The sequence below is a fragment of the Anguilla anguilla genome, chromosome 15 (assembly GCF_013347855.1).
Source record: "Anguilla anguilla isolate fAngAng1 chromosome 15, fAngAng1.pri, whole genome shotgun sequence".
Lineage (NCBI taxonomy): Eukaryota > Metazoa > Chordata > Actinopteri > Anguilliformes > Anguillidae > Anguilla > Anguilla anguilla.
The window spans coordinates 2,655,213-2,680,933 of NC_049215.1; the positions used below are offsets into that span (position 1 = coordinate 2,655,213).

Sequence of the window (25,721 nt, forward strand, 5' to 3'; positions counted from 1 at the left end):
AAATGCGCGTATATTTCACAAACGTTTGTCCAAGACAATATATGACCACTCAGTCTCAAACGGGACATCTCTACACGTAAAACCAATGGTAAGGTTGTGTATATTCAATATTTAGTCCCATATATTGACTGTAGAATGACATGGTATCATTTTTTTTAAAACTTCTAATTTATTTGGTTATTCATTGAGCAGCGTTTTCACTGCTGTATTGTAATATCTTAGGGCTATTGTTGGGTTTATCTTGTTGCTATGACGGAATACGATTTTTGAGTGGTGAAAGAATATTTTTATGAATGCCCAGATAGACAATATTGTCCATTATGTCATGGGTGGGGGTCTAAAATGAGCGCCACACGACCGCGTTTTTTTTTTTTTTATAACAGATGCCGCAGTGAAGTCCTGTCTCTTCACCTGCACAAAACGCACCCAGGCACGAAAGCTAGAAGCGTTCCTTTTCCTGTAAGGAAAATTGTGTACTCGATGTCCTGACAGGCTGTAGTTTGTGCAACCTGCACAAACACAATAATTTACCATGATGATACACAGTGAAATGCAATATTAAACTACTGAAAAAATAACTAATCAGAGACGTTGACAGAATTGCATGTGTTTCTCGGCTCTCAATGATACGAATCGATTAATTCATGTTGAATCGATTGAATTGAATTGTTGCTTTCTGTATTGATGCATCAATCTGAATCGATTAATTGTTACACCCCTACTCGTACCACAGGGTACACTGTGAAGCATACTCTGACCACAGGCTTGCAGTGTGGAGTTTCAGGCCAGGGTACGCTGTGAAGCATACCCTGGTCCAGAGGTGGACGAAGTACACAAATCCTGTACTTGAGTGAAATTACAAATACCCTTGCTAAATATTACTGCACTAAAAGTCTTCAATTTAAATTTCTACTTGAGTCAAAGTACAAAAGTACCTGCTTTTAAAAATACTTAAGTATCAAAAGTAAAAAGTAGGCTACTATTATTGGGGTTGCTGACATGACAAACAATTTAAAAATACAGTAGGCAAACTAAATTGTTCACCTCCTAACATACTGTATGTAAGAGTGAAAACTATGGTATAAATACAAATTCACAGTTTAATAAAAAAATAAAATGGAACAAAGGCACCATCAATTCTAATATTTCACTATCAAATATCAAAATACATCGAGGTTTCCTGGCGATTTAGCCACCAGAAATGATATAGCACAGGCAACAGGTCATAGCTTAATGCGGAAGTGAATGGATAAAAACGCTATTCCAAATGCTAAATTACAAATGAAAACACTGTCAGCTAGGTATATCAACAAACATATGGCTTAGGCATACCCAGAAGTCCTCAATAATAATAGTATTTCCCAATAAATTACGAAAAATCGTTGATAACGTTTCGTCAGGTGCAGCGTCTTTGACTGCTAACACAGAGTGAATGCGATGATGAGAAAACTTTCGGTTGACCTATAAAATGACATTCCAAAACCAAAATTAGACGTGTTATACATGGTTAGAAAGCGTATACTCTCACCTACTGAATAAATGAATTCTCAATCAAGCCAGACTGTACTAAAAAGGGCGACAACACCGTCAACAACACTTGTGCAGCAGCTTCTGGTCCGGTCTTACTCCAGAAAACGAGGTCAGCTAGTAATACCACACATGTTGCTTTTGGTGTTGTCGTCCTTTGTAGTACAATCTGGCTTGATCTACAGTTAATCGATCCAATAGGTGACAGAATAAGCTTTCTAATGATGTATAAGATGTCTAATTTTACTTTTGTAATACCGTTTTATAGCCTATTCCAGTGTATTTGAAAGTTTTGTCTCATTATAGCTGTATTACGCATTCGGTCTGTGGTAGCAGTGAAAGAAACGCTTTTTCACCCCAACTTGTAGGTAAAATACACTGCACCTGGCAAAATTTTATCGATGACTTTCGCTGTTTCTTGGAAAATACTATTATTCTTGAGAAATTCTGAGCGAGGCTGAGGCATATGTTTGCTGATAGACCGGGCTGATATACTGTTTTAAGATGTACTAGGACTGTTAAGCTGTCTCTCTGTGTTCCAAATCGCCAGTCTCTGCTTGCCTTCCCGCCTAGCTAACGTCTTTGGTTCAAAGTGTCAGGAGCCAATTGAAACGCGCGCTGCGCCCTGATTGGTAGGCTTCAGTATGAAAGTGATGTTGTAGTATTATTCTATAGGATCTTTTAGACAATCCATTTTCTCCACATCAAAGTAACGAGTAACAGACAGATATCGCACAAAAGTAGTGGAGTAAAAAGTATGATATTTAGTTTGAAATGTAGTGGAGTGAAAGTAAAAAGTCTCTCAAAATGGAAACACTTGAGTAAAGTACAGATACTTGAAAAAGGTACTTAAGTACAGAAATGAAGTAGGCCTACATGTACTTTGTTACTGTCCACCATTGCTCTGGTCACAGGCTTGCTGTGTGAATGTTTAGGCCAGGGTACACTGGGAAGCACGCTCTGAATAACTCTTTGTAAAATGTGTTATTTAAATCAATTTGACTGACATGTGAGCAGACTACATTAAATTAATATTAGGGTGTCAGTCTGGAAAAATTGACAAGCCGCATATTTATTTATTTATTTTAGATAAATAAATAAATCGCCTTCTTTTTAATTGCCCTCTTCTGCAGTATGTTCCTGAGAAAACAGGTTCCACAAATCTGGTCCTTATGTTGACAAATGCAAATAACAGACTCAAAAGGAAATCAAAAGCCTAGAATCAAGACGAGATCCTGAAAACCCTCTTCTCTGCACTAAGGAAGCAATTAAGCACACCTGACTGATCACAAACACCTGTGAAGCCATCTGTCCCCAACATAATGGTGCACTGAAATTGGCAGACTATGTATAAAAAGTCATGTAATACATGTTATATTTTTCAGTCCAACAATTTTTGATTATATATTTTATTTTTTAAATCAACCATTTGGCAGATAGTTTTAGCCAAAGTAACTTAAAATAGTGCATTATATTAGAGTTAAAAGTCTAGTAAGTAAATGGTTTATAATAATACACTACATGGCCAAAAGTATGTGGACACCTGACATCCAACATCTCATCCGAAATTATGAGCATTAATATGGAGTTGGTCCACCCTTTGCTGTTATAACTACCTCCACTCTGGGAAGGCTTCATACTAGATGTAGGAGTATTGCTGCATTCCATTCAGCCAAAAAAGCATTAGAGAGGTTGGGCACTGATTGGGCGATTAGGCCTGGCTCGCATTTGGCTTTCCAATTAATCCCAAACATGTTGGAAGAGGGTTGAGATCAGGGCTCTGTGCAGGCCCTTCAAGTTCTTCACACCGTTCTTGACAAAACCATTTCTATATGGACCTCACTGTGTGTCCAGGGACAATGTCAGGCTGAAACAGGAAAGGGCCTTCCCCAAAATGTTCGGGAAGCACAGAATCATCTAGAATGTCATTGCATGCTTTAGCATTAAGATTTGCCTTCACTGGAACTAAGAAGCCTAGCCCAAACCATGAAAAACAGCCCCAGACCAAGGGGTGTCTGGATACTTTTGGCCATATAGTGTACTTCAAGTATACTAACTTAGAAAACAGTACACTTCAAGTATACTATACTTGATGTAAAATGTACAATTTCCAATTTTACAATTAAGTCATTTGGCAGATTTTTTCAGCCTAAGCAACTTACAATAGCGCATTAATTATATTTTCATTATACTGAAGAAAACTACATTCAGTGGCCACTTTATTAGGCACATCTATCTAATACCACGTCGGCAAGACCTCCTGCCCCCTGCACAGCGTGAAATCTTAGTGGATTAAACAAGGTGCTGGAAACATTCCTTAGGGACTTTGGTCCATGCTGACTCAATGGCATCACACAGTTCCAGCAGATTTCTGCCCTGCCACACATTCATGCTGCGGACCTCCCGTTCCACCTCATCCCAAAGGTGCTCCATTGAGATCTGGGACAGGCAATTGGAGTAAAATAAATACATGGTCACGTTCGTGGAACCTGCTTAAGATGATAATGTGCTTTGTGACTGTTATCCTGCTGGAATTAGGGAAAGAGTAGCCTGTGGCCATAAAGGGACGCCTGTGGTCAGCAACACTGCTTAGGTATGGCTTTCTAATGATGCTCAGGTGATATTAACCAGTATAGCATGACCAGCCTGCATTGTTTTGTTTTTTGTTTTATTTTTATTTGCACAAATTTAAAATCAACAAAGGAAAGGAAACTAGTAAGCAGATAGTGACAAGAAACCCTAAGCGGCTTATGTAAGGTCTCTACCTATAATAATATACAGTTTACATGAATATTTACAACACATTACATCAAAACATGTTGACACAAGGCAAGATCAATGGATTCATGCTATTTTCACTGAATTCTGCCCTTGCCACCTGCATGTAGTAGCCACAATTCATCAGACCAGACCAAGTTTTTCCCGACCTTCAGTTGTCCAGTTTTGGTGATCACATGTCCACCTTCTCTCTTACAAACATTTTAGCAGAGTGGGTGCAAGAATGCACACACAGGGAAGAGTTTTATTTCCCAAACCGTGGAAAAGCTTTTACACTTTCCCGCAAACCTTCCTGAAGTTTCCCCTTGTAAATTCTGTTCTATTCTATTCTACAGGTTTGTCACACCCATGTTAAAAGGCAATAAGACTTCGAGCCAGTGTTTGGGTTTCCAGTGAGGCCTGTGCTAAAACTGTGTGTAAGCTCAGGATTTGCTCAGTTCAGTCCTTCTTTCCATCACCTCAACAGGCTCTTCTAAATCATGCGTTAAACTTTTCCCTTGCGCAGCCAGGAAGATCCATGATCCATGTGAAAGATTCTCTCTGAAATGTGACAACCCAGAGATAAGGCCAAAGTGCGTGCGTGTCTGCATGTGTGCGTGTTTGAGTGTGTGTGTGTGTGTGTTTGTATTTGTGTGTGTGTGTGTGTACCTGTCTGTATTTGTGTGCGAGTGTGTGTGTGCATGTGTGTGTGTACTGTATGTGTGTGTGTGTATGTGTGTGCATGCATATGAGTGTTTGTGTGAGCGTGTGTGTTTGAGTGTGTGCGACTGTGCGTGAGTGATCAAAGCAAGTAAAACATTGGCACTACGTTGAAGAGGCAATTCCAACAGCCACTACAACAGTACAGAAATCTTCACCCAGCCCAGAAAGAGCAGCCTTCCCCAGTGCCACGGCGGATTGGTCTGGTTCCCTCGCTTTCTCTTCAGTTCAGATAGATTTGAAAAACAGCGGGACACACACCAGGGAGCAGAAGCGCATGAGAGAGCTGGAATAAAAAGCAGAAAGGAAAGGAAGAAAGAAAGAAAGAAAGGCATTCTGAGTGAGGCGGGAGAAAAGAGGATGACCGGGCCACAAACCCACCAAATCCCAGGTCTCGCCGCCATGTTTCCAAGCCCTGTGAGTCACACTCATGGACTCGCGTCAAGAACGTCGCAGCAAACCCCGCAAAGACCACATAAAAGCCACTCAGACAGCCGCCGAGGAGCGGGACAGCCACCCAATCAAACGCATCCCGCGCCGCGCTTGTACCTTCGTACATAAACACGAAGAACGCCGGCTTGTCCCTCCGAACGTCAACAGAACGGTGCCGCAATTAGCAACAGCGCAGCAGTCATCGACGCAAAAACCACCGGCGGCGGCTGTTTGAAGCAGGCTTCTCGCGGGACCGCTCGCGACCGCCTACCAACCCCGGGCCCTCTTCGGATCGTCGAGGTCTGGAAAGGATTATTTTCGAAAGCGAGCGGAAAAGCGGCAGCGCGCTCGGCTATCGGCGAGCTGTCACGGAGGAGCGCGAGGGGAAGCGAGGAGAAGCGAGGGGGAAGCGAGGAGCCGGGCGCCGACCTCGCCGAGGCCTCCGGCTCGGCCCCCCGCGCGTCTCTGCTCGCGATGTTTCTCTCGGGCGCCGCTGCGGAAACGGCTCCATTGTTCCTTTAAACGCGCGGCGGCGGCGGCGGGGAGAGCGAGGGCGGGGCCCGGGGGTAAACGGAGCTCGGGTCTTTCGCCGGCGCGGCTTTTCTCCTCCGCGTCCGGCCAACCCTTCGCCGTCGCAGTCCGTGTTTTCTCTCCGTCCGGTCCCATTAGGCTCAAATGCGGGCGCTGAAAAAAATGAAATGCCGCTGTACCGTCGATAATTTGTCCTGACTTGACGACCACTTGAAAGATGTGCCTTTCAAATTTAATAAAACATAGTCTTTGCCACCGTGATGTTTTTCCCAGCGCAAAACAAACATTTCACAATTTTTGCCCATGTACATTCACTTCTGGTTGCCGGGCAACACACACAAAACGAGTGCAGTGAACCTGTGACTAGGAGAGAGCGATTTTATATAAACGGTCACAGTGTGATATGATGAAGGAATCTGTCTCACTGGTAGGCAGGGTGGAACCACTTCAAAGGGCCGCGTTTTTGATGTATGAATTCCCTTCTCAATTCGGTACGTGGATTTTCTGTTATGGAACGGCGAAGAGCGGCGACCGTGGGTGGGCTACGCACCTGTCTCAAGCAGTGAGCGGCCGCCTTTGATCTCCATTTCCAGGACTACACACAGGCCTTTGATCTACACGCCCAACCCAATACCCCGAGGCCTCATTATATTGGTGCTCAGTTAGATTGATAGCGTAGGGGAGACAGGTCAACCTTCGGAAGGAACAAACATCATCGGCTAAGCGGTGGTCCCAATCACTCTCAATAGCGACTGCATCACCATTGTAGCGACTGCTCGTACTGTCAGTGCTGCCTCTGCTGGGGATACTAGGTAATGCAACCATCTCAGCAGCATAAGGCAGCCATTTTGTGTCACAACGTTCACCAACGGAAGTGGAGGGGAAGGGATATTTTTAAGCCTGTTAAAAATATTATTTAGCACAGCACAGAGTGGGGTGGGTGTGGGAGAGAGCAGCACAGAGCGGGGTGGGTGTGGGAGAGAGCAGCACAGAGTGGGCCGGGTGTGGGAGAGAGCAGCACAGAGTGGGCTGGGTGTGGGAGAGAGCAGCACAGAGTGGTCCGGGTGTGGGAGAGAGCAGCACAGAGTGGGGTGGGTGTGGGAGAGAGCATCACAGAGCGGGGTAGGTGTGGGAGAGAGCAGCACAGAGTGGGCCGGGTTTGGGAGAGAGCAGCACAGAGTGGGCTGGGTGTGGGAGAGAGCAGCACAGAGTGGGGTGAGTGTGGGAGAGAGCAGCACAGAGTGTGCTGGGTGTGGGAGAGAGCAGCACAGAGTGGGCTGGGTGTGGGAGAGAGCAGCACAGAGTGGGGTGGGTGTGGGAGAGAGCAGCACAGAGCGGGGTGGGTGTGGGAGAGAGCAGCACAGAGTGGGCCGGGTGTGGAAGAGAGCAGCACAGAGTGGGCCGGGTGTGGGAGAGAGCAGCACAGAGTGGGGTGAGTGTGGGAGAGAGCAGCACCGAGTGGGGTGGGTGTGGGAGAGAGCAGCACAGAGTGGGCCGGGTGTGGGAGAGAGCAGCACAGAGTGGGCCGGGTGTGGGAGAGAGCAGCACAGAGTGGGCTGGGTGTGGGAGAGAGCAGCACAGAGTGGGGTGGGTGTGGGAGAGGGCAGCACAGAGTGGGCCGGGTGTGGGAGAGAGCAGCACAGAGTGGGCTGGGTGTGGGAGAGAGCAGCACAGAGTGGGCTGGGTTGGGGAGAGAGCAGCACAGAGTGGGCTGGGTGTGGGAGAGAGCAGCACAGAGTGGGCTGGGTTGGGGAGAGAGCAGCACAGAGTGGGCTGGGTGTGGGAGAGAGCAGCACAGAGTGGGCTGGGTGTGGGAGAGAGCAGCACAGAGTGGGCTGGGTTGGGGAGAGAGCAGCACAGAGTGGGCTGGGTGTGGGAGAGAGCAGCACAGAGTGGGCTGGGTGGGGAGGCAGAGGGAGGAGGCTCTGTTTTCAGGTCTTTAACTGCTCCTCCAGGAGATCACAGTGCTGAAAACTGAAACCAGGACCCCCTTCCTTTTGGGATTTCCCTTCGGGATCATAATAAGGGGTCGGCAACGTGTCAGCACAGGGACGTCAGTGTCTGTGGGAAAATAAGAAGTCTGTGGTTGATTACTCGGCGATGGAAAAACCATCAAAATAGTCAATTCAAAAAATGTTTGAAAAAAAGTTAATGTCCATCACATAGTCCTGTAATTTATAAAAATTGTCCATCATGGAGGATGGTGGTGCTGACCCTTGATAACACTGCTATAGGTTTACCTGTGTAAAGCCTGCTGTGTAGAGGTATTTGTCTAAAATTGTTGGTTTGTTGGCTAACTTTACATTTATAGATAATGAACGGGCCTTCTGTGGTTTAGGTGATGTTCTTGAGACTAAGACTTAAGCCCTCCGTTTTTGTAAACGGATGTGGATGAGTGTGGCTGCTAAGCCATTGCAGTGTAATGCAATGCAAGGCTTGTCTGCCAATGAGCAAACCTCCACTGAAGCTGTATGGCTGGGGGTCTGTATTCGATCAACATTTGTCCTTAACTTTGTCTTAGAAGCGAATGCAAACGTTTTCTTCACAATCTCAGTTGGGTGAGCTCGTCTGAAGCAACTTTTTGTGAGCTAGTTTGCGAAAAAAAAAAACATACCGTTAACCTTCCTGTTGTCTTCTGGGTCAAATATAACAGCGGTCAAAAACCCTACCATTGGAAAAAGGTAAACATTCCCCTTTTTTAAATATATAAAAGCAGTATAACATAAAGGTACAAAGATTGTCTTATGAGTCTTTTTAACCCTGCTGCTATGAAATTAGAAGTCAAAATCAAAGTTAAACTCCACACATTTATTGCAGAAAAAAAAATTATGATGTGTGCTTTGTAGTAAAAGCAAGTGGTGGAGTACAGAAACAGTACAGTCTCTCTGGACTGTCAGAAGTCACAAAACAGGTTTTCACCTATTTATTGGTGAGAGACAAGTAGGTTCTACATTAACAAAAATGATTCAGGATTTAAAATTCATTGAGGAGCTTTATCTCAGGGGATCTAGTCAGGGTGGGCAATTTTTGACAATAGACATGAGGTGCCTGCAAAACAAGAAGATAACATAAGGGTTAAATGCAAAAGTATTTGGACAGTGACCCAATTTTATTTTGGCTCTTTACTCCAGCACATTGGATTTGAAATAAAACAATACAGTTAAAGAATAGACTGTCAGCTTTAATTGCTGGGTATTTACAATTATCTGGTTTTGCGTAGGAATGACATGAAAACTGGATAAATGTCCCACCATTTTAGGGGAGCAAACGCAACGGAGAAATCGGACGCTCAGCTATTTCTTGGCCATCTGTGTGTCTTTGCAACACTATTTAATGCCAAAGAAAGCTCACAAACGTTTTTGTGACGAATCTAATCTGTGAGTAATGGTGAAGGTAGTGCTATGGCTCGGGCGTGTATGGCTGCCACTGGAACTGGCTCACTTGTCTTCACTGCTGATGTGACTACAGATGGCAGCAGCAGGATGAATGCTGATGTGCACAGAAACATTCTATCTGCTCCGATCCAACCAAATGCCCCAAAACTTCACCCTGGAGCAGGGCAATGACCTGACCAAATGACAAATGACCAGGGCAAACACACTGCTAAAGCAATCAAGGAGTTTTTCAGGGCCAAAAAGTGGAATGTTCTTGACTTGGCCAAGTCAATCACCCAGCCTGCATCTAAATGAAAATGTGTTTCGCTCACTGATAACCAGATTGAATGCCCCAGAAGCAAACAGGAACTGAAGATGGCTGCAGTACAGGCGAGGCAGAGCATCACCAGGGAAGATACCCAGTGTCTGGTGATGCCTGTGGGTCACAGACTTCAGGCAGTCATCGAATGCAAATGATTTGCATCCAAGGACTAAAGATGATGACTTAATTTCAGAGTATGTTCATTTCTCCCATTACTTTTGCTCCCCTAAAATGGTGGGACTGTGAATAAAAAGCGCGGTAATTCCGACACAGATCACCCGATATGGATGTAAATATCCCCAAAGAGCTGACTGATGTCACAGTCCCAATAAATGCATTTAACTGTATATACTTTTTGCTTTGGTAAATGGTAAATGGACTGCATTTATATAGCGCTTTTATCCAAAGCGCTTTACAATTGATGCCTCTCATTCGCCAGAGCAGTTAGAGGTTAGGGGTTAGGTGTCTTGCTCAAGGACACTTCGACATGCCCAGGGCGGGGTTTGAACCGGCAACCCTCCGACTGCCAGACAATCGGTCTTACCTCCTGAGCTATATCACCTCCTGAGCTATATCGCCTGCTTTCAATTGTTAGTCGGAGGCACACATTTTGATTGAATCCTAGGCAGGGTCTCTCTCTCTCTCTCTCTCTCTCTCTCTCTCTCTCTCTCTCTCTCTCTCTCACTCTCCCCATTTCCCTCTGTCTCTCTCTCTCGCTCTCCCTATCCCCCCCCCCCCCCCTCTCTCTTCATTGCCCACCACTCTCGGGCTGCCAGGTCATCTCCTCATGCAGACTCTTCAGGAGGAGCATGCTGAGCCTGTCTCACCTCCAGGTGACAGTCAGGAACGGCGCATCTTCTTCCCCGACACACCGGACCTGGCAACCCTCCTGCCCCGCTCTGACATGCGCTATGACATCACTTCAGAGGTATGACATCACTTCAGAGGTATATGCGCTTGCAACTCTGGGGCCTCTGCTCCGATAGGACTTAAATACCGCCAGTCTTTGGTAGCGCACATAGCCTAACTAACGTGTGAATCTACAAATTAAAAAGGCAAAGCACGCGTTTCGGTTGCTGGGAGTCATCTTAAGGCGAGCCCCGGTGAGGACAGGCTGGCGAGCAGACGTTACCTCAGAGCGTCGGCTGCAGCAGGTCCAGGCTGGAGGTGCCGTTCAGCGGCAGCGCCGCAGAACGGAAAGCACGACGCGAAACCCGGTGTCAGCCTTCGGGGGAAGCTCCTTAAAAGCTCGCCCCACTCTGAGCTCTTAACAGAGATTATCGCACAGGTACGTCTTCGCCGCAGTCGTCCTCCGCAGGGCGACACTGTCACATTCCTCCTGCAGGCCAGGAGTGGCGCCTCCGCGCGTCAGGACACAGCGTCAAACATTCAGCAGTCAAACAGGAAGTGTCTTTTCCTTCTCACACACACGTGGTTATATATAGCCACTGTGAAGGTGCTACTTATATTTGACGCAGACATACGAAACAGTAGGGCTGTTGATGGAAAAAAAAGCACATTTAGATGTAAAGTAAATTGGTTTGAATGTGTGGTGGAAATGTATGTGTATGACACTGCAGCGGGCCATAGGTCTCTGGTTTTGATTTCCTCCTATGAGAAGCGGTAGCTCAGACCTCCATGGCCCTTTCCCTGTTTACCCAATTTGTTTTTCTCCTCCATCATTAGAGCCCCTTTCACGACTAATTAGAAAACACATAAAGCATGCGCCTAAATATAACCGGACCTTTCCAATGATAACATGAGGGCCCAAACTATACTCCTCTCCGGCTAATTAGAGCAAATATCTCCCCGCTTGCCGAAGAAGGCCCCCGGCTCTTTGGCCTCCTGCCATTGGAAGGCTGAAATGTAAATACAGAAGAGAATATTGGCCCCACTCCTTGCCCCCGACCTCCGTGACCTGTAAAGTTTTAAAATACATTCTTACATTAGCCGTGGAGGGCAGTAGCAGTCCCTCGCTCTCGCTCGGAGAGCGCAGGCCGACTCACGGGGAGGGACCCGCCGCCGGCCGCCATTCCCTCCCTCACGTTTCGGGATTAGGTTCGGACTGTAACAGGTGAACCCGAAGACCTTCTGCTGGACGGACAACAAAGGAGCCGCGTTCAAAAGCCGTCTCAGCATAAACACGTTTTAAATCTCCGCTGGCACAGACTGCTCGCAATAGTAGCAGCCAAACCCCTCCGTAAAAAAAAATTCATAAATGGTAAGAAATGAGTAATTTGGGCTTTGGGGTCACTTTGTTATTTAATCGAGGAAGGCATCGCCCTGATTCCCATCAGAATTAAATTTTTATTTATTTATTTATTTATTTATTTACTTACTTATTGCTTACTGAACTCGGAAGACCCCATTGAGATGGAAATCTCTCTCCCAAGGGTTCCATGACATGAAACAGGACGGCACAAAGACAGACAGCGAACAATCAGAAGGACCATAATGCACCGGGACCAGACAGCTGTGTAAACAGGATTTAACACCGAGACTAAAAGCAGGAGCACACTTCAGTCACTGCATCATAAATTACAACCTGACGCCTCTCGTTGACCTTATAATCTAAATACAGATTTATAAAAAACCTACCCGGGTTTAAACCGCGTTAATGGATACATTTAATAGACCAATTAATCTACTGAATGCATATGTTATGAAATGAAATATCAAAGGTGTGAAATGCACAGAGAAACTGACCACTAACAGCTGTAGGAGGATATTTATTTATTTAAAATTGAAATAAAGTCATCTGACAAAGGCTGCATTTAATCAATGTACCACACAGTGACTATAACCTATATTTCAAGTACACCGTGCAAACTTGGTCTACAAGCGGTATTTATAAAACTGCAAGCCTGCTACCCTGCAGATTCTTTTTTTAAAATGACATACGAGGTTCTACATAAACACCCCAGTTTCATCTGGACTCTGGCTGAAACACATTTTTCAAAAGTCCCTTTTCATTTCAGACTCTCCAAGGTGAAACGGGCTGCCGACCAGAAACGTATAAATGCCATAAAATCAGTATGCACCCACAAAACAAAATAATCCTCGTTTATATCTGCAAGTCAGCCACAAGAGGGTTAGGGTTCAGAGCGAGCAGCTATTTCTGTACCCTTAAATCAACAGCTATTAGTCACCGAGGCAACCGAGTGAGCCGGCTGCACTGTACGGGTTAATGGGGGGCTGTGCGGAAGGCCAGCCTGACACCTCCAGCCTCGGCCACTCTAATCAATAGGCAACATACAGGGAGGTACCTGGTTTGGGAAAAGAGTACAGATTTAATTAAGTGTCAATGGACATGTCAGGAATGGCGAGTGGTTATATCTTAAACATTGCCCCCATAATATTCCCCCTCGCATACCGTATATTTCATTTTATTTCAGTTTTTGGTTGTTTGACATAAGAGTTTGAAAAAAAAAAAAAACATGCTGGCGGCACTCACAAAGCCAAAAAAAGCAGGTAAACATATTTAACTAAAATGAAACTAATAGTAGCCTAGGCTAATACTAAGGCTTTGCAATCATCATTATGCTTGTGTCCAATTCAGGCTTACGTTTAACATAAAGACACAAAATGAGTGCAGTTGTGTACTTTAAAAAATGTGGGACAGTAGGGGAAGCTAAAAACTATTCTTGGCAAGGTGTTCAATCTTCAACTACAGTGTAATCCCCCTTAGTCTACAGGTTTAGTTTACTTACCAATGCCTTATCATGGGCGCAATAACCAAAATCAAACTAACCTTATATGTAATAATTACATTACACATAAGATATTATTAGAGATTACATAATAACAACAACAATAATAATATCAGTAATAATAATAATAATTTAAAACGATTATTCATTTATTTATTTTGCAGGACGACAGATCTTTGAGCAAATGCACTTTATACGCCTTATCGCGTGATGTCAGTGAAACCGGACAGTTCATAGGACCCTGAAGACTTTGCTAGACTTCACCTGTTCGCATGCACAGTTCCACTTTTTCACCTGTAGTTGCTCTCCTCTGTCTGTGCCCATTAATTCTTTTGCTAGTGGGGAAAATGGTTTCGTACGTAGTCTGCAGCTTTCTCCTAGCATCCGTAGCGTTCCCGGGGACCTTCCTCGGAGAGGTAGTGTTTCGCTGCCCTAGCTGCAGCGCCGAGCGGCAGGCTGCATGCCCGAAGCTCACGGAAACTTGCGCTGAGATGGTAAGGGAGCCCGGCTGCGGCTGCTGTCCGGTTTGTGCTCGACAAGAAGGCGAATCTTGCGGCGTCTACACCCCGCGATGTTCCAGTGGGCTACGCTGCTATCCAAAGCCGGATTCCGAATTGCCTCTGGAGCAGCTCGTGCAAGGTCTCGGACGATGCGGACACAAAGTGGATGTAGAGCCCACGGGAAGCCAAGAACATCGGGAGGTTAGCGGTGAGTTAGCTAGGCTGCTTTTAGGCATTTTTTTTGCCACGGTAGAAGATTCAAGCGACCCTTGTACGGTTTTGTGTTTTCTGCCTCGTAATTAGTGTGCTGTATCGATCGTACCTTTACACAATAGGCGTACATTAATAACCTACGATGCCAGGGAAGATGCTGTTTTGACACGTACTTTGATCATGCTTGATTAGTATCCAGAGCATGGAAATATTTATTTTATGAAAGTATTGTTTTTGCAAATTACACGTTTTGACGAACAAAAAGATTCCATGCATGACCTAAGACAGCAATAGCTAACCTAGCAAATATAATGTTCTCACAGTCTTGCAACGCATTGTATTGACATTTTACTATTGTTAAAATATCTCAGCAGCGCTCAGAGTGGGCTAGCCTGCAATATAGGCAGATAATGTACTGTTGGCTTTGGAAGTTGTTGGTCTCAAAGCTCACTACATGTTATGCCTATATCTGTTTTAGCTGCTCTGATAACCTCCTTTATGGCAATACAACTTGCTGTGTTTTTTTTTTTTCTTTTTTTTTTTTCTTCTCCATGCATCCATGGATCCGTAAATTTAACTGAAGTAATGGCACTCGGTTGGAATTTAATGAGCTGTGAGGAGGCATAGTTACTGCTCTTTCTAAACCGTAATCAAATATATTTTTCACTTGCATTCAGAAGTGTCACATCTGAAGATCTAATCTAATCATAGCAAACTGGCTTTTGAATAGATTGCTGTTAAATGCATTGATGGCATAGTGGCCACTGGATGACTGACAGTATAGTGGCATTGTTTTGTGTTGTGGTCATTGATACCTCCAGCATTCTTCCTGTGGTAGCAACAGTGCTATTTAGATGATTCTCATGGAGAGACTGAACTTAACTGTGGATGCCATGGCTTTCCTGGAAAGAGGAGGTAAACAGAATCTAGCAATGATTAGCACTGTGGACTTTGAGTTTTGGCCCATCTTTGTTTGGAAGTTGCCAGGCCATGTAGCATATGCTCTGTGGCACATTGTATGGATGTATGCACACAAACATTTAAAACCATCGCAAACACAGACAGGTCCATTGCACTGCACAGGTGTATGCACACAAACATTTAAAACCATCGCAAACACTGACAGGTCCATTGCACTGCACAGGTGTATGCGCCCAAATATCTAAAACCATCTCAAACACAGACAGGCCCATTGCATTGTATAGATGTATCTACACAAACATTTAAAACCATCTCAAACACAGACAGGTCCATTGCATTGTATCGGTGTATGCACGCAAACACCTAAAACCATCTCAAACACAGACAGGCCCATTGCATTGTATAGGTGTGTACACACAAACATCCAAAACCTTCTCAAGCACTGACAGGTCCATTGCATTGCACGAGTGTATGCACACAAACATTTAAAACCATCTCAAACACAGACAGGTCCATTGCATTGTATCGGTGTGTGCACACAAACATCTATGACCACCTCAAACACAGACAGGCTTGTTGCATTGTATAGATGCACACAAACATCTAAGACCACCTCAAACACAGACAGGCTCGTTGTATTGTATAGATGTATGAGCACAAACTTCTAAAATCATCTCGCAAAGAGTGTCTGAACTAAAATGAAAGGGAAGGATATTTGCACCTTTTTTTCTCTGAATGGAAATATCTGGCCTGGTTTGCTGTTCGCCGAAGAGTTCTGTGTAACCAAGGTGATGCACTGGCCAGAGTTGGCTTTGAGTGTTAGAACTTGGAGTGAAGTCAGGGAGGAGTAACCTGGCATGTTCAAGGATGAAACAGTTGGGTGACATCCTCACTGAAAGGTTATTTCTCTCTGCCTGGGAGGAAAGGAAGGTGACCCAAAACCAAGGCTTCCAAAATGTCCTCCAGATGCCCAGTTTTGAAATACCTTGGCTGGGGGTGGACGGCTTATAGGCGAGCCTGCCGTGCTGCCTGCTCGGCTGAGAGAGATGGCCCTAATCCCGCTCGCCCACAGGCAGGCCGCAGCCAGTGCCCCTCAGGCCTTCCCCTGAAAGTCGGACACGAGAGAGGCACAGTGTGTTCCAGAGCGCGGTCTCAGCGGAACTCTGCGCTCGCGTAAACAATGTCAAAATATTATTGAGTTACACAATGTTTTTCCAGCAAAAGGACGGTGGTGCTTGGACCGGGCGGTGTTATGTTGCTGCCAAGCCGTTGCGATTGTGCTAGCGGAACGCCAGCGAGCCCGAGGTGCAGGGACGGCGTAGCGGTCAGGAAGGCGATGCGCTGGAGTCGAGGCTAGCGGCGCTGGCATAGAGGCTAGTGGCGCTGGTGTAGAGGCTAGTGGCGCTGGTGTAGAGGCTAGTGGCGCTGGTGTAGAGGCTAGTGGCGCTGGTGTAGAGGCTAGTGGCGCTGGTGTAGAGGCTAGCGGCGCTGGAGTAGAGGCCAGCGGCGCTGGAGTAGAGGCTAGTGGCGCTGGTGTAGAGGCTAGCGGCGCTGGAGTAGAGGCTAGTGGCGCTGGTGTAGAGGCTAGCGGCGCTGGAGTAGAGGCCAGCGGCGCTGGAGTAGAGGCTAGTGGCGCTGGTGTAGAGGCTAGCGGTGCTGGAGTAGAGGCCAGCGGCGCTGGAGTAGAGGCTAGCGGCGCTGGAGTAGAGGCTAGCGGCACTGGCATAGAGGCTAGTGGCGCTGGTGTAGAGGCTAGCAGCACTGGAGTAGAGGCTAGCGGCACTGGTGTAGAGGCTAGCGGCGCTGGTGTAGAGGTTAGCGGCGCTGGTGTAGAGGCTAGCGGCGCTGGAGTAGAGGCTAGTGGCGCTGGTGTAGAGGTTAGCGGCACTGGTGCAGAGGCTAACGGCGCTGGTGTAGAGGCTAGCGGCGCTGGAGTAGAGGCTAGCGGCGCTGGAGTAGAGGCTAGTGGCGCTGGTGTAGAGGTTAGCGGCACTGGTGCAGAGGCTAACGGCGCTGGTGTAGAGGCTAGCGGCGCTGGAGTAGAGGCTAGTGGCCTGTCCTGTAATCAGGGTTCAGCCCTTAAAGACACTCTTTGTTGCCGTTTCCCCTGGTGATGACCGGTTCTTCTGTCTGGGTGGCATGTCCGCTTAAGTCTTTCTTCATGTCTGGAACAGAGGCGTGTTTATCGTCTCCGAACTTGTGAAGAACGCTTGTGGGCTGTGGTACGGCTGACCACTGTGAGAAACGGGGGCCTGTGGTACAGCTGAACACTGTGAGAAACGGGGGCCTGTGGTGCAGCTGAACACTGAGAAACTGGGGCCTGTGGTGCGGCTGAACACTGAGAAACTGGGGCCTGTGGTACAACTGAACACTGAGAAACTGGGGCCTGTGGTGCGGCTGAACACTGAGAAACTGGGGCCTGTGGTACAACTGAACACTGAGAAACTGGGGCCTGTGGTACAACTGAACACTGAGAAACTGGGGCCTGTGGTACGGCTGAACACTGAGAAACTGAGGCCTGTGGTGCGGCTGAACACTGAGAAACTGGGGCCTGTGGTACAGCTGAACACTGAGAAACTGGGGCCTGTGGTACATCTGAACACGGTGGCAACTTCCACAGCTCCAGAGCGTTGATTGAGGTATCTCGCTCCACCATTAATGGTCATTTAGGTGATCTCTCTGTTCCATTAACTGAAAGCCCAGTCACGTTTAGCCCAGTCGCGCATCTCTGATTGGCTGGGAGTATGTGAGGTATTTCCTGGGGGGCCCTTTGCATTTCCTCCCCATGCCTGTTTTTGCCTTGTCCCGTCCTTTGTGTTTGGACTCAGTTTACCGTGCAGACCCGACCTTTGAGCTTTGAGCTGCTGTGCCATTTGTTTTGAAGCGTGAGGCAGTGTGCCCTTCTTTCGTGTTGCTGTACTGGATGGATAACAGGGCCTGGCTGAGAGAGTGCCACGGCAGGATTAAAACCCACATCCGCGCGGTGGGAGTCGCATATGCCCGAGAGCTGGCCGGCCTACTAACTGCCACACGGCTTGCCAAGTCGCTGTGACTTGGACTGTGAAGCGCACGTTCTTCCTGTGAAGTACGTTTGCGTGGGTGGGTTGGGGGTTGGGGGGTGGGGGGTGGTGGGGGGGGGGGGGTGGGGGTGAGCTTTTCATGCTGTTCTATGTAGTTTAATGTTTCTTTGTATCTCATAGAAAACATGTTCTTATGTTCTGGCCATGCTGCCTTGTCTCTGTCACCCCCATTTCGTAAGTTAGCAGGGAACCTTCTTAAAAATAAAGCAATTGCGACAGGTGCATTGGTGCAAAAAAATTACTGCGGAGAAGAAAAATGACAGCTGACTCGTCACCCTGAGAAACCCCTGCACACAGGCCATGGTTTGGTTGTGATTAGAATGTTTATCATGCATTTTATTGTGCCGTTCGGTGTTCCAGCTTCATAATAGCGGAAACCGTACTGTACAGCGCATTGAATCTAGCCTTGCCAGACTCTTAGTTTGAAACGGCGGTGTGAGAGCCAGTTTTATTGAGCTTCTGCATGATGGCGTGGGGGTTGCGAGCGTGGCCCTTTCAGGTCAATGCTAGCAGCGCGCAATATGGAGAGTTATATAGGTTATAAACTGTACTGAGCATCTGTTTTCACTGTAGCTTTCCTAGTGACTCAAATGTAGTGTCTTCATGGCTTGGGGCATGGTTTAGCTTTGACTTGAATGGTAGTAATTCAATTGTCACTTTTTACGTAGCGTGATGGATCAAAGTACGTGGATTTAAATCAGTTGAGGAGAAGTTGAGATCAGTTGAATGCACCTAGATTAAATGAGTTCAAATAGCTCTGTGCTGTATAATTATTTAACTATTTCTGTGGAATAAAAATGTACTTCTGTGAGCTTTTGTCTGCATACGGTAAATATTTGTTCATTTTCAGGTTGAACATAGTCTGAACTGGCTGTGCGTGCTTACTGCCCTGTTTCAGAAGGCACACGTGTTTACACCGCGTAGCGTACACTTACTCCTGTAATATTCACCTGAAGAAGTGGCGATTATGAAACCTGTGTAAACACAAGAATCACAGAAACTGATTGTGCCCTTCAGACTTGAGGGGGAAAAAAAGCGGCTTTGCTTTTTTTCCTTGAGAAGCCACCACTGCATGTTGAGAGGCTACGGAAGAACTCTGAATGGACGCCATTTTCGTTTTGGCTCCTCAGGTTTAGTGATGATTAAAATGAAACCTGAATGTTTTTGATAGGGAAGGTTGAATTACTACATTACCTCACGCGCCTCTGGTTCTGTTTCCTTTTTAAAGGCGCGTGCTTTTAAATCCTTACGCTTCAGCACACATCAAACAGCTTTCCATACACTTGTGAATATGGACACGGCTCGTGAACTCCTATTGCCTTTGTGTAACTTCCCTCTCTCTCTCTCTCTCTCTTTCCCCTTCTCTCTCTCTCTCTCTCTCTCTTTCCCCTTCTCTCTCTCGCTCTCTCTCTCTCTCTCCCCTTCTCTCCCTCTCTCTCTCTCTCTCTCTCTCTCTTTCTCCATCTCTCGCTCTCTCTCTCTCCCCTTCTCTCTCTCTCTCTCTCCCTCTCTCTCTCTCTTTCTCCATCTCTCCATCCCTCTCTCGTGCTCTCTCTCTTTCTCCATCCCTCTCTCTCTCTCTCTCTCTCTCTCCCTCTCCCTCTTTCTCTCACTCTCCCTCCCTCTCTCTCTCTGGTCTAATGTGCCCTGGCTTGTCCTCGGCTCCCTCCCTTCGATAGGCCTACAGGGGGCTAATTAGTATCGCTGGGGTGGCTGGGGCTGTGAGGTTAGCCTCCTGTGGCATCTGCGTGTCAGGACCTGCACCTGGAGGAGCTCTTTAATGGCTGGGGGTGCAGCCAGCATTGCACAGCAGAGAACCAGCCAGGAATTCCAGCCCTCTTTCTGGGTCCTCTCACTCCCTGCGCCCCGCCCCCTCACCCTCCCCCCTCCCCCCCCCACACACACAGCTCCCTCACCTCAGAAACACAGAAAACTCAAATGAGAGACAGAGAAAAGTTGGTCTCCCACCCCAGAATGCACTGAGAATCTCTCGGGATAGAAGGTCGATGCATTAAGAATCTCTGTAGGCCAGTGTGTAAATGGTTAATTATTTAACAAGACCAGGTCAAAACCTAGTATATGGCTGGACCTCTCCGGCCAACCAATGGTGTAACTTCATAACTCGGCCGACCAATGGCGTAACTTCATCACTCAGTCACTCAGTCACAGACATTCGAGTTTGTAGGGCTGGCCCCGCTGTTGCGGTCCAGCCAAAAATGCGTTATTAAAAATAAATAGTTGTGTGACATAGCATTAGTAATCGCGTCCATGGAAGAGCATGCAGTAAGCCTCGACATCTCTGGCCTCTGTAGGGTGATTCTGTACTGCCAAAACTCCCGTACCTTCCAAGCAAGCTCTCCTCTCAAACCGCGCTAATACCGGTGAGGCTCACACACGCACCAGAGGGGGGCGCCGTCGCAGGACGAGGTCCCGTCCTTCTCTGCCCGGGAGGTGCCGCCCTGTCGGGCAGCCAGCACGGTTCGGGTTCGACGGCGGATTCCCGAGCCCGTCGACACGCCCGCACGGGGCCTTAACGGGATGAGCCGCCAGGCGGCCCCGCACGTCGCGCCCGGCGTAGCGCCGGAGACGGAGCGCTGTTTATCTCTCCACTGCTGTGTTTGGAGAGATCGTGTTTTACTTCCCTGCAGAAGGCTTAGCAAGAACTGCAGTTGTTTTCCTTTATTTTTTTTTTTTGGTTCTCTGAAAGTAGGCCAATGGAATCTGCTGTATCATTAAGGAACTGTAGTACGCTGTTTTTTATCAGGCTAGATGGCAGTTTATGCTCAAAGACACTTTGTTTACTTTGCTTTAAACATACAATACTGACAAATTTAAACATTAATTTTATGATTCTTGTTTTATTATAATCAAGTAATGGCAATTATTGGTACTTAAAGCCACAGTTAGCATTTTTAATAACCCAGCATTCTGAAGTATAAATGATTAAGGGGTTCTTTGCTAATGCCTCTAATACCATCCTTAATATGGTCATATAGTGCACATGCATGGCAGTATTATGGGGCACCAAAGGAATCTGACATTTCATCGTGCCATTGTAATATAAATCCTCTGTGTGTGAGTGTGAGTGCGAGTGTGTGTGTGTGAGTGCGTGTGTGTGTTTCATACGTTTCATGGTAGCGTGGTTGTGAGATGGCTGAACTGCCTGCTGGTGCTCAGTGACGGTGTGACGGTGTGACTGGTCGGGGCGTGTTAAGGTGGCAGTCAGGGGTGGCTGAACACTGTTGCAGGCTCGCCGTGTGATCAGTTCCAGGCCTGACTCGCAAAGCTCAGAGCTCTTGGCTCAAGTCCCACCGATGTTGTTCTTCATACTCCAGCGGCCATTCCTTAACACCGAAAGTAGGTCAGCATTATTTACACAATCATTACATACCATGTTTCCTTCGCAGCTATAGAGGGAACGAAAAAAAACCTTCCTTTTTATTTTAACCTTGGACATTTAACCGGGCCGTTCAATAATGCTGATAATTTATCAAACATTGACAGAGGTTGAGCCGTTTTTGCAGGGATTTAACAGAAAAGCTGTATGGTTCCGATGTTTTTGCTCCGTATGTTTTGTGACTCTGTCTCAACGAGGACGGGTCACGATAAGGACGGATGAGCCTCGGGCCAAGCCCGCGAGCAGATTTTTCCTGCCGCCCTCGGCCCGCTGAGTCATCACCTGCCGCTTGGCCCGCGGCGAGATTAACAGTTTCACACCCTCAGCGGCCGCGTTTTTAAATTACGGATTAGCTAAAAAAAAGCTCGGCCAAATTCACCGCGCTTCTGCCTGATATTTTACCGCCGGTCATACCGCGGTTCAAAGCAGCCAGGAACAGGGAATTTGGCTGGCTTTTACTGCGATCAGTGGACATGCTATAGCCCTGTTAGGCCGCTCGGAATTTTTAAAGGAGGCAGTTATTAAAAAAAACAGGAGGGTGTTAGGAAGAGTGTGGAAGGCACGGGTGGACCGTGTGAGGGACACGCGAGGAGCACGGAAGACGGTGAAGTAGCAGCGCCGGTGGTGTGTGGAGTCCTCCTGGCCCTGGTGCGTGTAGGACAGGGCGTGCTGCAAGCACGCGCCCCCACACACTTTGTGTGGAAAATGCAGATATTCCCGGGTTGCTCCAGTGAAGCAAATATACATTACAGTTGGACAAGGAAAGATATTATAATAGATCAATGCAATAGATCTGGCTCCGTGGCAGTTTTGGACATTTGGTTCTCGGGAGCTTCTTTCCAAGAAAGGTGGCGGTGAGGAACGTGGTGAGGCTTCACCGAAGGGCTTGTGGAGAGCTTCCTGTGGAGAGCTTCCTGTGGATTTCCACTGCGTCGGAATTATGACCGTTTGATTAAAAAAAAAAATCTATGAGAAAACCCAAAGATGCAAGCGAATGAGTCTTGCCTGTGTGGCCGATTATAAAGAAAGGAAAAGTGCCAATTATGCTACCATTGGCTAAAGTTTGTGTACCATGATGTAGCCGAGGAATCGGATCTCTGATGATGAGATGTGTGTAGTAAGAACGATCAGGAAATGGTAAGAGTAGCCTAGAAACGATGAAATAGAAATTGAAAAACAGTTGGCGGGTGCCAACTCTGTCAGTAAAGGCATTTTGCTTGAGCATACGGACAGGGCCCTGTACCCTCAACATTGCTGTACAGAATGTGACCTATGTGATTAGCAGACTTTTTGTTTGCTTTATGCCTCCAGGGGTTGGGTAGGTTCAAGTTGGCCGGTGTCCCTGGACTTGCACGCAAGCTCTCCCCTAGTTGTACGTCAGGCACCCACAGGTGACATCAGACCCACCCAACCCTGCTCCTTTTGGACGTCTCCTGTCCTGTAGGCTTTCACTCCAACCCTAACCGAACACACCTCATTCAACAGCTAGAGATCTCGTTGAGCTGTTAATTAGTAGTTGGAATGACATTAAAGTTGAAATGAAAACCTACCAGACACTAGACCTCCCAGAACAGGGTTGGGCAGCCCTGGGTTTGATGGATTTCTCTCAGTCCTCTAATCAATTCTGCCTCTCCTACGATAAGCTGTGTTGTGTGTAGTGTGGAGAACAGTCACTGGCTCGCTGGCAAATGTGTATGCACCATGCAGGCCCTTCTGTTGCAGCGCCCCCTGTCGAGGTGCAGTTGGCATTGCAGTCAAACAAGGGCACGGTAGAATTTTTGATCATAAAATCTGGAGAAAAATGGGGGAAATGCCCTGCGGAGTAGGGCTGAAAGAACAGAGCTGGACTACAGCAGTGCTTCTCCACTGCAGTCCTCACCGAATGTCTGTGTTCCAACCCAAATTTTAACAAACCTGATTCAACTTCTGCAATGTTCAGCGGGCTGTGGAGTAGAGGAATCGTTAATACGGCAGTTGAATCAGGTGTATGAATTTTGAGCTGGAATGGAAACATTCTGTGAGATTCTGTGAGACTGTCATTGAAGGCTAGAGTTAGAGAGAGCCACTGCACTAGTCTATGATTCTCTCCTGGTTTCCCTGCACAGACTGGAAATGTGCATTTAATCCCAGATCCTTGTTTTTTTTTTGCTTTGCTTTAGCCTTGCCACAGCGTGCTTTAGCACCTTGTCTTTCTCCCCACCCTCGACCGTCTGTTCCAGCAAACAGAGATGGAGCGCTGTCAGCGTCCAGGCTTTGATCCAGGACAGCAGAACAAACAGTGGAAACGGGGAATTCTTTAGAAAGAAAGAAAGAAAGAGAGAAAGAGAGAAAGAAAGAAAGAGAGAGAGCACTCTAGCCTCTCCTCCCGTGAGCTCGCGTGGATAGGGGCCCTTCTCAAAGTGCTGTTTTGAAACTTTGTTCGCTGCACTTCAAAGAGACGCTTTCCTTTTATGTCCTCGTTCGTACTCCCACCCGCAAACTTTCCGATAAAGAAAGCTCTTCACCGCCACACTTGAGCCTGTCTGTCAACATTCAGCGGGGATACGGTCAGGCCTCCGCAGTTTTCCAGCGCTATCTGGCGCGCGTTCCCTTCGGACGGATTTACTCTGCCCCTGCAAGGAAATGAAACGAAATGAAATCTGAAATGTTTTTTTTTTTTTTTGGCTCTGTTGTACCAGGGTCCCTTGATGCAAAGTTCATCCCCCACAAAACCCCGCCGTTATGTAAGGGAGAAGTGAGCCGGGCCTCGGCCAAGTGCCCCGCCTCCTCCGGGGCCGAGGCGTGTCTCTGGCTCTGCGTTTTCCGCGCAGCGAGCTCGCGCGGAGGTGAAGGACCTCGGCTTTGGCTCCGGCGAAAGACAACGTGTCCAGTCAGCGCGCGGTGTCGGTTGTTATTCTTTGGCTTGGGGTTCAGAGGGAACGCAAATGGTTGTTTTTCCATCAATGGTTAACCACCGGGGTAAACTGTGCGGACGTTTCGATCGATGTCGATGTCGTCCTGTTGATTTTCCGTCCCGGCGCGATGCGGGACCGGCGGGGGGTCATGTCAGCCCTCGGGGGGCCTTTGCGAATCAACCGCTCTTTCACCTCCTCACATTAATACAGTATCCATACGTCCACTCTCTGTGGCTGAGCATGTGTGTTTATTTATGAGTCCATGCCAGTAACCGATGGGTCCGTCAGGCAAAAATTACGGATCGACTTTTGTTGGCGTGTACTTCAGTGTTCCTTACTCGATCATATCTTTGTTAGGGTTGGTTGTACCTTAGCCATTTCTCCTCTTAAACTTGGTTTCGTTTCATGGAGACAGGTTCCTGTCCAGCCTACTGAATACAAGCTCACTTGCTGGACCAGAGTGCCTGTTGAAAAGGACTCGGTTTAGCTTTAAAGGCAAGCCTACGAGAAGGGCAGTGAAAGCTAAAAACGAGTCCACAAAGGCCTCAGAGTCTCTAGCAGCTGCTTTACCATAGCCTCTGAGTCTCTAGCAGCTGCTTTACCATAGCCTCCAAGTCTCTAAGAGCTGTCTTTACCATAGCCTCTGAGTCTCTACCAGCTGCTTTACCATAGCCTCTGAGTCTCTAGCAGCTGTCTTTACCATAGCCTCCAAGTCTCTAAGAGCTGTCTTTACCTTAGCCTCTGAGTCTCTAGCAGCTGCTTTACCATAGCCTCCAAGTCTCTAAGAGCTGTCTTTACCATAGCCTCTGAGTCTCTACCAGCTGCTTTACCATAGCCTCTGAGTCTCTAGCAGCTGTCTTTACCATAGCCTCCAAGTCTCTAAGAGCTGTCTTTACCTTAGCATCTGATTCTCTAGCAGCTGCTTTACCATAGCCTCTAATTCTTTAGCCGCTGTCTTTACCATAGCCTCTGAGTCTCTAAGAGCTGTCTTTACCATAGCCTCTGCTTCTTTAGCAGCTGTCTTTACCATAGCCTCTGAGTCTCTAGCAGCTGCTTTACCATAGCCTCTGAGTCTCTAGCAGCTGTCTTTACCATAGCCTCCAAGTCTCTAAGAGCTGTCTTTACCATAGCCTCTGAGTCTCTAGCAGCTGCTTTACCATAGCCTCTGAGTCTCTAGCAGCTGTCTTTACCATAGCCTCCAAGTCTCTAAGAGCTGTCTTTACCTTAGCATCTGATTCTCTAGCAGCTGCTTTACCATAGCCTCTAATTCTTTAGCCGCTGTCTTTACCATAGCCTCTGAGTCTCTAAGAGCTGTCTTTACCATAGCCTCTGCTTCTTTAGCA

At 47.1% G+C, this 25,721-nt stretch overlaps 1 protein-coding gene across 2 annotated transcripts in view; it reads left to right on the plus strand.

Moving 5' to 3' along the window:
- Nucleotides 1-13,622: 13,622 nt before the first annotated feature.
- The window catches only part of LOC118214600 (insulin-like growth factor-binding protein 2-A), a 29,005-nt gene continuing 16,906 nt past the window's right edge, over nt 13,623-25,721 (plus strand). For both annotated transcript variants that reach the window (XM_035394688.1, XM_035394689.1), the window contains exon 1: nt 13,623-14,081. In XM_035394688.1, coding sequence (XP_035250579.1) covers nt 13,646-14,081 — 436 coding nt within the window. In that variant the 5' untranslated portion in view covers nt 13,623-13,645. The remainder of the gene's footprint in view (nt 14,082-25,721) is intronic.